The 17487-nt window shown below is 49.8% G+C and overlaps 1 protein-coding gene across 1 annotated transcript in view; it reads left to right on the forward strand.

Moving 5' to 3' along the window:
* PSMB1 (proteasome 20S subunit beta 1) overlaps positions 1-17487 on the forward strand; it is a 163150-nt gene that overhangs the window by 134544 nt on the left and 11119 nt on the right. The window contains exon 4 of the mRNA XM_069606903.1: positions 4904-5033. Within this exon, the coding sequence (XP_069463004.1) occupies positions 4904-5033 (130 nt within the window). The remainder of the gene's footprint in view (positions 1-4903; positions 5034-17487) is intronic.

Here is a 17487-nt window from a genome sequence, read left to right on the forward strand (position 1 = left end):
GCCCCCTCGTTCGCTGGTAAGGTGCTGGGTGCTGGATGTGCTCTGGATGCCGCGCAGACACGGCAGGCACCACGCGCGGGTCCACCGGTCCGCTCTCCTCAACCCACGCAGGACCGGGTATATTCCTTGTGTGCTTCTGTGTCCCACCATCCCCCCCTCTCCCCCACCCCGTCCCGGGGGGGCCGGCGTTGGATGTTATCACCTGGGGAGGGCTACAACAATTAACAGGCAGCTTTGCAGGCCTCGGGATCGGGGGCACGGTGGCCGCAGTGTTCACAGCATCGCTGCCATTTTGGAATCCCTGGTTCCCCATGTTTTAAAGGGGTCATTTTGAAAATTCCTTCCTTTCACATTTGTCAACTTCTAGGAGTGAGCCCTGTCATTATTACTGGCGAAAGCTAGTGTGCCTGTCATTTGTTTATCCAATCAGAAACAAAGCTGAAGTTTCTTCTTCAAGGCAGGCCTTCAGTCTATCTAACAGGAGAACAGCTTTAACAGTTTTCCAGTGCATGAAAAGTCCCATAATCTGCGTTCCCTATTGTGGCCACATTATGCACACCTATATTCCTGAATTTAAAAGAATCCTCCCCTTTTTATTGAAAAGCATAGTGTTCAAATATGGTGTCATTTTATGTAGGGCACAGTGGTGGGTATAATTGAATAGTTCTTTGTTCATGCATTAAATGTAATGTGAAATGAGTAAACATGAGTGGAGTGTGCTCGGAGAAAAATAAATGATGTCCTTGGGTTTCTTACGGACTGCAAGTCAAGCTGCAATTTTCTTGATGACTTGACTATCTGATATTGATATTAAACATGATGTGGTATATGGAATTTTCATGTTCAGCAATCTTCACCCACACACCGTTTGTCACTTAAGGCATAAATGCTCCCACAATACAACCTTCCCTTGCTTCCATTTTGCACATCTTGCTGGTGCCATCTCGGATGCCCAATAGGTTTCTGCCAGATGGCCAATACCCTTCACCTGAGCCAGGCTGTTAGGCAAGATTTGGAGCAGTACTCTTTGGGTACACTTCAACAGCCATGGCCTCCTGGCGATAGGAACCCAACCTTTGGTATAAGTCTGTACTACACAGGTTGGTAGTGTGGTTGAGCAGCCAGGCTTCTCTCCAGAGGGTCAATGTGAGCAGTAGGGTAGTTAGAGATTCAGTGACAAGTATCCAAATAAACACTCTCAAGGTTTCTTGATTAAACAATTATTAATTTAACAGTCAGTTTTGAATCAGCCTTCTTCAGAACGGGCAATATAATAGCACACAAATACACTCCAATACAGTGTTTCTCTAAATCAGCAAGTACCCATTGGGGATGGCACACAGACATGCCCTACACCCTCGGGTGACTTAAATAACTAGGACACTGTGCACATTAATGTCATTGGTACATTTAGAGCATTACTAAAATGAGTGTCAAAGGAAAAGAGTTATTAGAATAAAACAATAGATCACACAAATATTCTGAAGCAGGTAAGTAGTTTTATGTCCATGATCGTCCTGCCAACTTGTAAGGCACATGACACCTGTAACCCTTGCATTGCCTCCCACATCCTGTAACTTGGACACCTTCTTGAAACAGCGCCTCGATGCCTCTGGGCTGCTAGGTGCTTTACAAATACAAAAATAAATAAAAATACTTTTGAACCCCCAATGCAAAGCAAGTTAACCCCTTCCTGGAATGACAGGTAAAACACAGTGTCAGAGGAGAGAAGTCATTCAGGGAGCCATTACAGCCAATGTCAAGTTAGCAAAAGTCTAGGTGAGCTGAAGCACTTCTTGCAGGGAAGAAAGTCTTGAACAATGTTTTAGAAGTCCTTGTAGAAAAAGAAAAATCAAGGTCGGGCCACAAGCTGATAGGCTTGTGAGGTGTAGAAGATGCAAGCAACTATACAGAAGCAACCAAGACAAGTCTCAACTGAGAATAAGTAAGCCTACACAAAAAGAGGTAAGTTCTCTTAGGCTATACAGTACCTTTTGGTTAGAAGAAATGGTGCCAGCTGGCTTCTGTTCCTGTGCAGCTCTGCAGATTCTGTTGTTCCTGGGCCTCTGTTGTGGGGACAAGAGGGAAGACTTCTAGGGACTCCTGCTCTGCAATGGGACGGTCGGCGGCAGCAATCGGCAAACTTCAAATCGGTGGCACTTTACGGTTTCAGCTACTCGTGTCTCAAGCAAATGGCACCAGTGCGGTTCTCGGATACCACTTCCGAATTTTCTTCGCATCTGGGGTCCAGCACTCTGAGGTGGCTCAGGCTTGGTCAGTCGTCCTTCCTGGCTTCCAGGAAGTCCGGAAGATCTTCCTGGAGCTTGGGTCCGACTTAAAAGCAACACACTCAATCTGGTGTTCCTCTCCCTGGCACTTTGTACAGCCAGCTTTGAGAGGATGTCCCCAGGGGCTTACTTTGGAGTTGATTGGTCCCACCAACTCAAGGGGACAAGTCGTCCTTGCAGGGCTTATTTAGTCGAGGCGAATTCACAGCTTCAACACAGCAGCAGTCCTTCACCAGGCAAACCAATGGTCCAGGAGTTGCAGCAGGCGTCTCTTCCAAGTTCTTGTTCGGGTTCCTTGGTCCAGTGGTTGACTCTGCCTTCCAAGCCAAAAAGCCTTGCCTTCTATGTAGGTTTCTCCCATTCATTCCAGCCTAGCTGTCAGTCAAACAGCAGGGTTGCTGTCCTTGCGGGACAGTCAGGCGGTCAATCACCTTTGGGTGCATTCCTGTAACCAAGTGGATTGAGCACAGGGAGTTTCGGACACCTCCCTCACTTCCTGCCCCTGCCAGACCTACTGAACCCAGAGGCAGGCTTAACTTGTGAATCCCGCCAAAGACAACATTAACAAAGGGACCAAACCTGGTTTGGTGCGCAGAGTAAATCTCAAGAAGGGCCTTTACACAGAGAAATGGTGAAAAAAGACGACCGTGGCTATTTTGAAAAAATGTGCAGCCGTGGGTGCTTTACTGCAGCTGTGAAGGCAGCCCGCGGTAGAAACACACCACAGTAGTTAAAATTAAACCACTGTCACCAGCCATTAATTGAGGAAAGGGTAACAACATTTTTGAACATGAGAAACCTAGACAAAGGGGATACTAAGTAACCCTCCAGCACCCTATTATAAGATAGTGTGTGCTGGGTGTAGAAAGTTACACATGTAAGTAAAGTCAATTTCACTTCGCTGCTCTTAGAAACAGTAGTTATCCAAGAGAAAGTTATTTAAACCTTTGGGAAATGTGAAAGACTTCCCTGTGCCACTGCATTGAAGGTGCTGTGTGCCACAATGTAAAAAGATGCTGATGCAGTTTGTCAGACTCCAACAACCAAAGGACAGAGTTCAAATCACACAAAAATACACGAGGGTGTGAAAAAGGTCTCGCTCTCTCAAGGTTAAAAATTAAAGTCCGAGAGTCCAGCAAAAGTGCTGGGGTTCTCTAAGATAGAGAGGAATTGGCACATTTCTGAGAATTCTCCCTAACACAGGCTAATTCTTCCGAAGCCAACAAATGCGTGTGGCCTTCCAGAGATATGACGGTGTCGTCATCTGGGTGCCTCCAAACTGTTATTACAATCTGTTTGCTTGAGTTCAGGCATGACAATAAAATGCCTTCATCTGTACTCCAGTCTGTTAAGTACCTTGAATGTTTGGAATTAATAGTATGGAGGGGTAGAGTGGACTGTGTGCTGTAGTACCAATGGTAGAGCTAGCATTTGGTCTTGCTCACTTACATACCACCCTGTTTTGCACAGTTTAAGTTTGGCTGTTCCACCCGCTCCCCACCTGGCTGTCCCCAACACCTGGCTGTTCTCCCCCCCCTCCACCCCCCCCCCAACCTGGCTGTTCTCCCCCCCCCAACCTGGCTGTCCCCCCCCCCCCCCCCCAACCTCCCCCTGGCTGCACCCCCCCACACCTCCCCCTGGATGTCCCCGTCCGCCCCCTCCCGAACCTGGCTCTTTTCCCCAACCCCCGCCCCCTACACCTGGCTGTTTTCCCCTTAAAAACGTCTTAATTGAATGTTATTACTGCTTTTGTTTTGGTGAACCTTACAATGGTGTTCTAGTATCTGCTGTATTAATTGTTTTTCTAATTAAATTTGATATGAGTAAAACGATAGTTTACATCATCCTATTTCTAGCAGTCCAGTCAGGTTTCAAGTGTTAAGTGGATCAGCTGAATGCCTCTTGTTTGAAATGATCAAATTCCAATGAACGGCTGCTACCTTTTTTAAAGCGTATTTGAACACCACTGCAGACATGGCACCCCTATCCCAATAAGCTCTATCGAAACACACACACACACCAAGGCAATCAACGTCTACAAAGTGGTATGTAAATCGTGAACTCAAGTGATGTATGGGTATTGAGAGCATGATTCGACACCAATTAAGCCTTATGGAAAGACATTCTATGTGAGATAAAATATTTGAGAAGAAAAATCTTGCCTTGAAGAGAGCGGAAGTTTGAAACAAAAGTTAGGAGGAACAGTTGGTAAACGTTTGATAATGAGCGGAAAACAAGGAGTCCTTGCTACTTCTATGGTTTCTTCAAGTTGCTATTAGTAATCTCATAAAATACTAAATGTTCATTCTAATTTTATTTTAGATAGTCGTTTACTACATAGGTAAATAGTTTTATGGTGCAGAAGCTTGGTAAAATGTTCGTAGGGGGTAGGGGGTACGATGGCAGAGTTAAATTCAAATTGCCTGCCCCCACAGCCACACAATTGTAATGAATAATTAACAGTGTACTTTTCAACAAATACATTTTCCATTCAAATAATCTAAAACCTTATGTAAAGTAGAGCGTACAATTAACTTATCCACAGCTTTTTATTGAGATGTTTGTTGTCTAATGTTTTGCCTCAAAATCGTGTTTCTTTTCCAATATCATTTCAGATGTATAAGCATTCAAACAACAAGACCATGACTAGTGGGGCCATTGCAGCAATGCTGTCTACAATACTTTACTCGCGGCGCTTCTTTCCATATTATGTTTACAACATCATTGGTGGACTTGATGAAGAAGGTATGTTCATCTTCCATTAGTAGCTTGTGCACAAAGAACAGAATATTTAAACATTTGCATGTAGCTGTTATTTAATAGAGTACATTTTTATCAACCTCCATAATTAATATGCCATCTTTGTCATCCCAGCAGTGATGCGTGTTTTGGGACAGTACAAACTGATGGAACTTTGTAGTACTGTTCAGTTTGAGTTGCATTACTGCTCTGGCTCCCTAACCTCTAAAAAGTCCACAGGAATGTCAGAGTTGCAAAGAGATTTGTAATGTGAAAAGGTTTATTTCTGATGTTTGTTAATCTGCTTAGAATCACATGCTGTGCATAGTCCGACATCCAGTGGTCACTGCGGAGTATTGCATTATTTTTTTCGTAGTCGAAAAGGGGTCGTCGACAAGGCATGTCTGTAACACTATCCCTATAGTGACGTGCAGTGTACCCACAACCCCTCACGCGTCGAGGTCCGTCAGATTGTTTTTTCCACCCAGTTATTGGTCGCCTTTATGCGGAGCTCCTCGAGAGACATTGCGAAATCATTTCCTCGACCCTTGGTCGTTTATTATTATTATTATTAACTATCACATAGATCCCTCTCTCAACGTAGCTGCCAAGCTGTTCTCCGTCGAGCAAGATCTTCGACGGAGGGACGAGCGGAGGAGATCCTTCGGCGCTGCCGAACACGTGGCCTGGCCTCGCCGGCCTAACACAGTAGGGAGAGTGGGGTTGTGTGGTCATTTCTTTGTTTCACTCTGAGAATGCCTTTCTCTTTCCCCTCCCTCTCTTTCGAGGTCGAAATCACATTTCATGCCCTCAGCTATGGAGAGGACGCCCTTTAGGTTTTGCCCGCGTTTCAAGGGCAAGTTTACCTGGAAGGACAAGCATAAACGGTGTAACCGTTGCTTGCCCCTCGATCACAAAGAGGACGGCTGCGCGGCCTGTAAGTTACTTAAACCCAAAACTTTAAAGGACCACAGGGTCAAAAGGTGGGCAGCCTATGCGATGTCTAGGTCTGACTCCTCGCCAGCTGCCGCCGAATGTAATGAGGACAGTGATTACACGGCCTCCGCAACGGAGGTTGTAGACCTCTCGAAGGAGCATTCCCGCTCGTCGTCGTCGTACGGCCCCGACAAGCACGGCTCACGCCCCGCTTATGGGGATGAACACCCCGGCGACAAGGACGAACACAGAAAAACACATAAGCACATACCCCACGGCACGCATTCGTCGAAGACGAAGGCAGCCATAGCGTCAACGGAGGCGTCTGGGTCCACCGGCGTCTTCCGCCGACTGTAAGGGTTGCAAGCCCTCCCCGCCACCGCTTACGCGACTGGGCTTTCTGTAAATAAGGGCGCTAACCCCAAATCCTCAGCCGGCGTGCCTCGCAAGAGTGCGTACGTTGCCAGTAAAGACTCGGCACTGCCTAGCGCGACGTTGAGCGATCCCTCGACGGAGAAGCTGATCGCCGAAAGCCTCGCGCGTATAGCTTCTAAAGACGGCCAGAGACGGTTTCTCAGAAGGCGAAGGGACCCTATCTTGGACGCTATGGGACAGAACTAAGCAACTACAGGGAGAGGAAACTCCCTTTTCACTCCCAGACCGCTCTGGCCTACCTTACTGGACTGTATAGGTTCCAGTCATGTATGGACAAGCTAGATGGGTTCATGGCCATCCCAGAAAATAGGACACCCGAGAGGCCAACGGAGGTACTCCAGGAGGGGCCAAGGGCTAAATACCACGAAGCTCTTTAACCCCCCACAGGCAGACACAAACTCTTACGACCTCACTGAAGAGGACTCTCACTTCCAGGAAGAAGATGGGTTTGTGAATAATGAAGACCAACAAGAGGGAGGTTTTCATGATGACACAAACATAGGTGAGGAGGGCTACGAGGAGGACCCAGGTGAAGGTGGCTCACAGCCCTGGCAGTCGCCATCAGGGTCTACAGACCCCGCTATTATTTCTGGCTTCCCAGAAATAGACCTGTTCGCAACTCTGGAGAACTCACAATGCCTAGATTACGCCTCCAGATACCCACAGAACCGCTCCAAGGGGAACGGTCTCTGGATACCATGGTTAGAGTAATTTGTTTACGCTCCCCCCCCCCCCTCCCACCCTCCCCCCCCAACTCCTCTGCTGAACAAGATAGTGAACAAGATGCACCAGGAACCAGTCACCATGTTACTGATAGCCCCGATGTGGGCCCGCCAACCATGGTTTGCGCACCTGACGGAGATGTCCCTGTCCCCACCGGTGAAACTGCCCTGCCCGTACAACATGCTGTCACAGGACAAGGGCAAGACACTACACCCATGCCCACAGAACATTAACTTAGCAGCCTGGCTCCTGAGGTCATAGAATTTGGCCATTTACAACTCCCACAGAGATGCATGGACATTCTCAGAGAAGCAAGAAAACCCAACACTCTCCACTGCTACTCTAGCAAGTGGAAGAGATTTGTCATCTGGTGTAGAGGCAAGAGCATGAACCCAGTCCACTGCTCTCCCACACAAATTGTCCTTTACCTGACCATTTACTGGACTCGGGTCTAGTGTTCAATTCTATTAAAGTCCATCTAGCGGCACTTTCTGCATACACCACCTCTCAACTTAAGGTGTCATGGTGGAAAGTCCCAGTTATCAAAGCCTGTTCAAAGTGTTCTACGCGCACACCCAAGGTTTGCCCCGAAATTCATATCGAAATTCCATGTCAACCAGTCAATAGAACTACCAACGTTCTTTCAAAACCCTTCTAATTTTGGAGAAAAGAGCCTGCATACACTCGATGTTCGCAGAGCTGTCATGTTGTATATGGAGAGAACTAGGCCACTGAGAAAGACTAATCCGTTCTTTGTCTCGGTGGCAGCAGGAAGAGAAGGAGATGCAGTCTCAAAGTCCACTATATCTAGATGGATTGTTCAATGCATCACTCTCTGTTTCTCTCTTGCTAAGAGAGAACTACCCTTCAAGCCAAGAGCACACTCTACTCGAGGCACTGGGGCATCCATAGCACGATCCCCTTGAGTCCATTTGCAAAGCGGCAACCTGGAGTTCTGTGCGCACCTTTACAAAACACTACTGTCTAGATGCTCACTCTAGATCTGATTCCCAGGTGGGACAAGCAGTATTCAGACCTCTTTTCGAGGGGATTGGGTCCTCCGACGTATTCCATATCTATGACACCACAGCTGTGCTGCTTCGGAAACTTTTTTCGGCGTCGATGCGCCGTCGTCGAGGACCTCGTCTGACGTCATCCGATGTGATATGTAGGACGCACGACGCCCGTAGCCTCAGTTCCGTCTTTTCCGCGAACGTGTTGCTTCGTGATTCTCGGTTCACGCCTCGACTCTTTAGAGTTCTGTTCTTCTCGGTTCTTCGAACCTGTTCGTTTTGTGAAAATCCTTTGTGTGAAGATGTCTTCTACTTCGTCTTCGACCCCGCGTCCGGGTTTCAAGAAGTGCGGGGAGTGTGGGTCCAAGATGTCGGTGACGGACTCGCACGACGCCTGCCTCTGGTGCCTCGGGGAGGCCCAACTGTATCGACTGCCAGTCGCTCATGTCCAAAGCCTTAGCGAACGTAAGAAGTTGTCGGTAGGTCGGGTGTCCAAGCCCAGGAAGTCGAAGTCTGCGGGGCTTTCGACGGATGATTCGAGGGGTGACTCTCCGCGTCATCGTCGGAAGTCTCGTGGGTCTCCTTCTAGGAGTCGGTCTCGCCACTCCTCAGCCTCTTAGAGGCATTCTCGGAAGCGCCGACACTGGTCGTCTTCCAGGTCCTCTTCGGAGGACTCTGCCCGGCACGTCGCTTACCCCACCAGCTGTGCGACGCCGGAGGAATGGGCTTCCTTCGGGAAGAAAATGCTGGCGATTCTTGAGTCGCAGGGTACTAAGCCGTCCGCGCCCCCGAGTGGGGTCGGTCGTGAGAGGTCGAGAGACACCGCTCGCAAGAGTGGTCGGCACGAGTCACGGGAGAGGTCCCGTTCGGACAAGGAGACTCGTTCTCGACGTACCCGTTCCAGGTCCCGGTCCTCGACGCGTTCGAGACCGTGTGCACCTGTGAGGTCTTCGAGGAAGACATCGACGTCTGAGGCGTCGAGGGCGTCTACAGGCTTTCTCGAGGCTCCGGCCTCGAGGGCTGTGTCGACGCCGCCGATGCTGGAGGCGCTGCATCCGACGTCGACGCCGATTTCCTCGACGCAGATTTCCTCGGCGCCGATGCCGGTTCTCTCGACGCCAGAGCCGATTCGCTCGACGCCTTTCGTGTCGGAGGTACCCCGTGGCATGGGAGAACCACCTAGGAAGGCTATGGTTAAGAGCAAGCACTCTCGGGTGCCTTCTTTTCGCCACCTGGACTATATTTCAGAGGCGGATGAGGATTCTGATGGCCTGGTTCCTAGTCCGGTTCCAGATGAAATTGTCTCGGGCCATAGTCAGTTTCACGATTTGAGACAGTCACTGCATGATGCCAGTGGACTGGACACCTCTCCGGAGGTGGAGTTTTGTAGGCCTTGGCCTGGCTCTCGTGCCGATTCCTCGTACCGGCGCTTTATGGCTAGGGTTTCTGAGTACTTGGGATGGTCTGCTCCCCCAGGGGAGTTTGTGCAGGATGATCTGACGGACATCCTTGATGTTGGTCCCCCAACTGATCCGGTACTGCCGTTCCATATGGCTTTACAGAGAAGGGTGGCGGCGGCTTGGACTGCTCCGGAGAGTCCCCCGGCGGTAGGCAGATCCTTGTCGCGAAAATACCGTCCAGCCAGTAGCGACCCCTGCTACTTGACCAGGCACCCCACTCCGGAGAGTTTGGTGGTGCAGGCGGCCACGGCCCCGGCAAAGCAGGCGTCGTACCCTACCATCCCTCCTGATAGGGACGACAAACGTTTTGATGGCTGGGCGAAGAAAGTGTTTTCTTCTGGTGGTATGGCGCTTCAGGCGGCCAACTCCATTTGTGCCTTGTCTCGTTTCACACACACACTGTGGAACTGTGTTGCGTTAGCGGCTGAACAGATTCCCGAAGGGGACGAACGGGATGGTTTCCTTGCTATGGTCCAGGATGGTAAGGATGCCATGTGTGAGTCCGTTCAGTCGGGTTTGGACTTAGCTGAATGCGTCAGTAGGTCCATGGCGGTGAGCACCGTGATACGCAGGTTTGCGTGGTTGCGGAAGTCGGGGTTTGCTCCTGATGTGCAGTCTCGGCTCCTCAACATGCCCTTTGACGGTGAACACCTTTTTGGCAGCAAGGCTGACGAGAGCCTTGAGAGGTTGCAGACCTCGAAAGCTGCAGCAAAGTCGTTGGGCGCTGCAGTTCGCCAACCTCTGCCTTTTCGTCCTAGGGGACAGCAGTGGAGGGGTGGTTCCTTTCGCTATTACTCGTCCTTCAGTAAAGCGAGAGGAGCTGGCAGTCAAAGAGGCCAACGCAGGGTTACCAGAGGTGGACGACAGGGTACCCGTGGTGCCAAGGCCGCTAGGGCAGTTGCCTCTTTGCCCTCAGGTAACGCCGCGGCCGCTCCCACTCAGTCATGAGGCCATGTCCCATGGTTCGCCGGTTGGGGGAAGGCTGGCGCAGCATCTTGTAGAGTGGCAAGCCATTACTTCAGATGTGTGGGTTCTGGAGATCATAACCCACGGCTACTGTCTTCCCTTTCGGCACAGGCCTCGCGACAATCCACCGGGGAACCTCTCTTTGCAGAGTCCGGATCCGCTCCTTGCGCAGGAAATTCAAGCCCTGCTGGATAAAGGCGCCATAGAACTGGTGCCTGTAGCGGAGAGGAACAAGGGATGGTATTCCCCTTATTTTTTGATTTCGAAGAAAGACGGGGGGATTGAGACCCATCATGGACTTGCGCGGTTTGAACAAACTCCTCAGGAAGGAAAAGTTCAAGATGGTTACTGTCTCTCTCAAGTCCTCCAGGCCCTTCAGCTTCAGGACTGGTTGGTGTCACTCGACCTCAAGGATGCTTACTTCCATGTGCCGATTCATCCCAAGCACAAGAAGTACCTGAGGTTCGCGGTTGGCGACTCGCACTTTCAGTTTCGGGTCCTGCCGTTCGGATTGACCTCCGCCCTGAGGGTTTTCACCAAGCTCATGGTGATGGTGGCAGCGCATCTCGGGAAAGGGGGGATTCACGTCTACGCCTACCTGGACGATTGGTTGATCACGGGGAGCTCTCCCGAGCAAGTCCTGGATCATCTGTCCGTCACCTGCCACTCCCTTCACAGGCTGGGCTTCTCCCTCAATTTAAAGAAGTCCAATTTGACGCCAACACAGCGGCTCCAGTACATCGGAGCAGTGCTCGACACTTCCCTGGGGCAGTGTTTTCCTCCCCAGGTGAGGGCTCTTCACATTCAGCAGATGGTGCACAAGTTTCAGCATGCCCAGACGCTCCCAGCGTTCGAGTTCTTGAGGTTGCTCGGCCTCATGGCATCCTGCATTCTTCTGGTGCCAGAGGCTCGCCTGCGGATGTGATCTTTGCAGTGGGCGCTCAAGACGCAATGGTCGCAGTCCTCCGGCAGGATGTCGGACCCGGTTCAGGTGCCGCCCCTCGGTCGCACGGGACCTTCTGTGGTGGGCCGTCGAAGGCAACTTGATGAAGGGGGCTCCATTTTGGCTTCCCTGACCGGAGGTGACGATCGTGACGGATGCATCCCTCACGGGTTGGGGAGCTCATGCCAACGGGCTGACAGTCAGCGGTCGTTGGTCTCCGTCGGAGTCCAGACTCCATATCAATCTGTTGGAGCTGAGGGCCGTCAGGCTAGCCCTGAAGGCTTTTCTGCCGACTGTGCGAGGAAAGAGTGTCCTGATCCTGACGGACAACACAGTGGCCATGCACTACCTCAACAAAAAGGGGGGAGGGGCAGGGTCACTTCCTCTGTGCAGGGAGGCGATGCAGCTCGAGTTCTGGGCCATCCAGCAGGAAGTTTCGATCTCGGCAGTTCATCTGGCCGGAGACGAAAACGTGATGGCGGACGCTCTGAGCAGGCAGAGCACGATCTCTCACGAGTGGGAGTTGGCTCAGGAGATTCTCCTGGAGATCTTCGCCCTTTGGGGGACCCCTCAAGTGGATCTCTTCGCCTCCAGTGTCAAGCGTAAGTGCGAAAGGTTTTGCTTGCGGGAATTTCCTCCAAAAGGAGCCTCAGGAGACGCGTTCCTGGTGGAGTGGTCGTTCCCGCTGCTGTACGAGTTTCCTCCAGTCCCCGTCATCCCGCAAGTGCTGCAGAGGTTACGGAAGTTCGGTTCCCGGATGATCCTCATTGCTCTGGCGTGGGCTCGGAGGACGTGGTACCCGGACCTTCTCGACTTGTCCATCTGCCCTCCGCGTCGTCTTCCCTACCGAGACGATCTGCTCTCACGGGACGGGGGTCAGGTTCTCCATCCAGAGGTCAGATCCCTCAACCTTCACGCTTGGCTTCTGAAAGGTTGAGGTATAAGGATTGGGACCTCCCTGAAGACGTGATGGAGGTGTTGCTTTCGGCCCGGAGTCCAGCAACAAAGTGTCTGTACCATTGCCGTTGGCGTAAGTTCTGCGACTGATGCGGAGTTCAGAATGTGGATCCTTTTGCATGTGACGTCCCCATGGTTCTGTCCTTTTTACTTTCTTTGGCCCACAGGGGCTTGCAAGTGGGTACCATTAAAGGTTACCTGGCGGCGCTGTCCATCTTTAAGCGCTCGTCTGAAGAGTGTTCTTACTTTAAAATCCCTTTAATTTCACAGTTTCTGAAAGGGCTCACTAATGTGTTCCCTCCGTCACCTTTCCTGGTGCCCGGTTGGGATTTAAACCTTGTTAAGTTTTTTATGGGTGCTCCGTTTGAGCCTTTACATTCTTGCCCTTTGAGGCTGTTAACTCTGAAAACTGTGTTTTTAGTTGCGGTTACTTCCGCTCGCAGAGTGAGTGAGTTACAGGCACTTTCAGTTAAGCCACCCTTCACTGTATTTCACAAGGACTGGGTTGTCCTTAGAGTTCGTCCTTCTTTTCTTCCGAAGGTAGTGACGGAATTTCATTTGGCCCAGAAGGTTGTTCTTCCGGCATTCTATCCTCCTCCGCATCCTGGTAAGGAAGAGGAGAGGCTCCATAGGCTTGATCCTAGGAGAGCTTTAAGCTTTTATGTTTCACGCATGTCCCGGGTCAGAGTGGACGATCAACTCTTTATTGGTTACGCTGGAAAGCGTTTAGGGCAAGCTGTGACGAAACAGACTGTCTCGATGGATTATTTTGGCTATCGGAGTGCTACCGCTTGGCGGGTAAGGACCCACCGGCTGGCTTGCTGGCCCATTCTACCAGGGGTATGGCTGCATCTACTGCCCTGCAGAGGGGTGTTCCTATTCGCAACATCTGTGATGCAGCCACCTGGGCTTCAGTACATAAATTTGTACGTCACTATTCCCTCGATTCCATCCAAGCACAGGATCTGGCCTTTGGCAAGGCGGTCCTTTGCTCTGCTATTTGATTGGCTATTCTAAATTTTGATTCCAAATTCTTTCCCTCCTCCTTGCTCTGGTACTGCTTTGGGAGTCTGTCATAGATATGGAATACGTCGGAGGTCCCAATCCCCTCGAAGAACAAGTTACTTTCTTACCTGGTAACGTTCTTTCGATGGGATGGTCCGACGACGTATTCCATATCGCTCCCGCCCTGCCTTCCCCGCTGCAGAATTTCTTTGCGATTGCAGCTTACGTTCCGCAAGGCTTTGTCTGACTGGCAGTTGGCTAGTGTCATACGTTCTGGGGGAAAAAACTACAACTGAGGCTACGGGCGTCGTGCGTCCTACTTATCACATCGGATGACGTCGGACGTCGGAGGAGGTCCTCGACGACGGCACATCGGCGTCATCGACGCAGACGCTGAAAAAAGTTTCCGAAGCAGCACAGCTGTGGTGATTACATGTCATAGATATGGAATACGTCGTCAGACCATCCCATCGAAAGAACGTTACCAGGTAAGAAAGTAACTTGTTCTTCTCTACTGTTCCTTCTCACAACCCACCTCCAACTCCGGGTAGTGCTCGCTAGTCTATGCACAGCATGTGATTCTAAGCAGATTAACAAACATCAGAGGACAATGCATTACTTACCGTAAAAGCATTTCTGATGGTTGTATCTGCTTAGATTCATATGCGCCCACCCTTCCTCCCCGCTCGGATGGAAGGAACATGCATCTTTCTACAGCTCCCTCTCTTTTCTGTACTCACTCACGTATAGAAGGCTCCCTCAGGGCAGAAAAAATACAGAGGGACCTCGACGCGTGAGGGGTTGTGGGTACACTGCACGTCACTATAGGGTTAGTGTTACAGACATCCCTTGTCGACGTCCCCTTTTCGACTACGAAAAACAAAATGCAATACTCTGCAGTGACCACTGGATGTCGGACTATGCACAGCATGTGAATATAAGCAGATACAACCATCGGAAATGCTTTTACGGTAAATAATGCATTGTCATACTGCGCACAGGTGCCACTTGCATGGTCCCTCTGCACTCTTGCGATTCTCTGAAAAAAAGGGGGTTAGGTTAGTGGGAGAAAGGGAGCGGTGATGTGCTTTTGGCAACATCAGTTTGGATGTACCATTCGCTGAGCTTAGGTGTAAGATTCGGGAGGCGGACGTCATGTGGTGGTGTTGTGCAAGGTTGTGTGGGCTGTGTCTTGTGATGGTGTGAAGTGTGTGCGGTTTGCTGTGCTGAGGAGTTTGGTTGTTTTAGTGCAGTATGTGAGCGGTTATGCATATGATTGAGTAACAGTTTGGGTTGTCAGTGGCCGTGGCTGATCTTCAGCTTTTCCGGTTTATTAGTTGTATCTTCCATTTTTCCATGCACCCTTTCTAGTTATATTGTTAAAATCCCCTCTCGGTGAAGGATTCTTGCACTACTTTGCTACTCTGTCTGTTGCCTGAATTCTCAGTGCAGTCCCTATTTTTGGTTAGAATCCGGTTCCTAGCCCACAGTGATCAGCGGGGAGTTCTTTAACTGGGTTCCCTTGGGTGGTTAAATTCTAGTAGGGGCATAGTGTTTGGTCCAGTTCCCTCTTGTTGCCCTTACTCATGGCATGCTTCTGGGTGACCCTCCTTTTCCCATTTCCATCCCTGGGTTTTCCTTGCCCTGCTTCCCTTACGCTAGCATTTCTTGCTTATCACCCTCTTGTCCGAGGCTCTATGTTGGCTGGAGAGTGGGGTGTTTTTCCTAGTTACTTCTCTTTTTTCCTGTATCTGGTTGTTCGGAAGGCATGCGTAAGTAGTTCAGTCTGCTTTGTTGTGTTCAGAGTTGAAGAGCCAGGTTTTCAGCAGTTTCCTGAATTTTGTATGGTCCTCCACGGTTCAAATTTACCTCGGAATGGAGTTCCATAGATTTGCAGCTAAGCAGGAGAATGCTGAGCCACCCAGTTTTAGTTTCTGGTACCATTTGGGTTCAAGATGGATGTCAATGCAGGATCTCGGGGTTCTACCTAGTTTGTAGATGGAGAATTTCTTTTGTATTGCTCTGCGTGCTAATCACAGGGCTTTGGAGGAGATTCTCTTTGACAGGGGGCCAATGTTGCATCCTGAGTGCTGGTGTGATGTGATCTCGTCTGCAGAGTTTGAGGCGCCTGGCTACCACGTTATGCATTAGTTGTAGTTTCCTCTATAGGTATTCTGGCATTCCGAGGTAAATGTTGTTAACATAATCGATCCTGGACCTGAGGGATATGATAGCCAGTGTTTTGTGTGTGAATGGTAGGAACTTTATCGTTAGTAGGAGGAAGTAGCATTTCTGGATTATTGTATTCGCTTGGCGTTCAAGTGTTAACTCATCCATGAGGATGCCAAGATTTTTTTTTTAACCGCTTTGGATGGCATTGGTTGGTGTCCCAGCTCTATTGGCCATGGTTTGTGCTGGTTGTTCCCTCTGTCTTCCGGTGTAATCATGATTTCAGTTTTGTCAGGATTGATTTTGTTGAGGTTAATGTTCATCAATTGGTAGAACAACTTGAGACACTCTCCTAGTGGTGCGTTCTCTTCTTGTATGTCCCCGAATTAGAAGATGATTTGTGTATCGTTTGCATAGTTGTTGCATGTTAGTCTGTACCTTTTGATGAGGGTGATTAGCTACGTCATGTAGATGTTGAAAAGGAGCGATGATGGTGAGGAGCCTCTGGTACTCCACAGAAGGAATCCAGGGTCATGGATTTGAAAGGCTTTAGCCTGATAGTTTGTCCTTTCCGCAAGGAATTAATTGATTCAGAGCAGTTATGTGAGCCCTATTTCTTCGATTCTTTTTATTAGGATGTTGTGGTTGACTGTGTCGAAGGCAGCTGAGAGATTGAGTAATGTCAGTGCTTATTTGGTGTTGGAATCTGCCTTCATCTTTTGGTCATCCCATATTGAGTCTAGTGCTGTTTCGGTTCCTCTCAGGGGTCTGAATCCTACTTGCGCCTGATCGAGTAGTTGGTTATTTTCGACATGCTCCAGTAGTTCGTAGACATAGGTCTCTAGTATTTTTGCCTGGTAAGGGATGAGATTGGTCTGTAGTTTCAGAGGTCTTACACATCACCCATTGTATCCTGGAGTTGAGGTTTGATGTGGGCCGTTTTGAAAGCTCTTGGCACTTTCCCTGTTGAAAGGGATTGATTGAAGAGGTTTAGGTAGTATTCCGCTGGTTTGTCCTGTGCAAGGATAGATTCATAAATGTCTGGAGGGCAGGAGTCCATCGGAGAACGTGCCTTGTTGCTCTTTTTCACCAAAGTTGGTAGATTTACTCTTGACATCTGTTGGAAGCAGTACATTCTGTTAACTGGTTCTGGGGTTGGTGGTAGCTGGTGGGTTGTCTGGTCGATTGCCATGTTCTTCCAATATTGGCTAGCTGTTGCCCTCTTATGGCCAGGTAGAACCATCATGGCAGTGACTGGCAAATGCCTTTCCCCTGCAGACAGAAAAGAGGAAATAAGAGGCCAATTCAAGACACGGAACAAATAGAAGTTAAGACGACAGACTGCAGCTGCCTTTGCTGTGTTAGGGAGAATATGTTGAGTGTTCAAGCAAGGAAGTATGTATTAAGCAAGCAAGCAGCGAGTCAAGGCAGAGGCAAAGAAAGGCCAGAGGGGCTCTTTGAATAATGTAACAGGGCAGAGGACCCATGTTCTGCCGTCCTAGTAACATATGAGAGAATCAAATAGATCAGGCTTTGCAACAAATGTTAAATGAGAAAGGATCAGAGTCCAGCTCTGCATTCAGAATAACAAAGGCAAAGAAAGGCTAGGCTCTGAAGCCAGCATGAAATGGAATAAGAGGGACCAGACTCATCGTGAGAGGCTGGCACGGCCCTCGCAGGGGTGCTAGAGGGGCAGCCCACATAGCGAGCTGCCCTTCTGGACACCCCCTGGGTCCACATTCACCCCACCTGCTAGGCATCCCTCGGGTCCGACACATCTGGCCGCGGACCTGGGGAGTGCTTATAAGGTGGTGGGCTTATGATCGCTCATCCTCCTTGTTTGCTGAACACCC

This window comes from Ambystoma mexicanum, chromosome 4p (assembly GCF_040938575.1).
Source record: "Ambystoma mexicanum isolate Mex_15411 chromosome 4p, UKY_AmexF1_1, whole genome shotgun sequence".
Classification (NCBI taxonomy): domain Eukaryota; kingdom Metazoa; phylum Chordata; class Amphibia; order Caudata; family Ambystomatidae; genus Ambystoma; species Ambystoma mexicanum.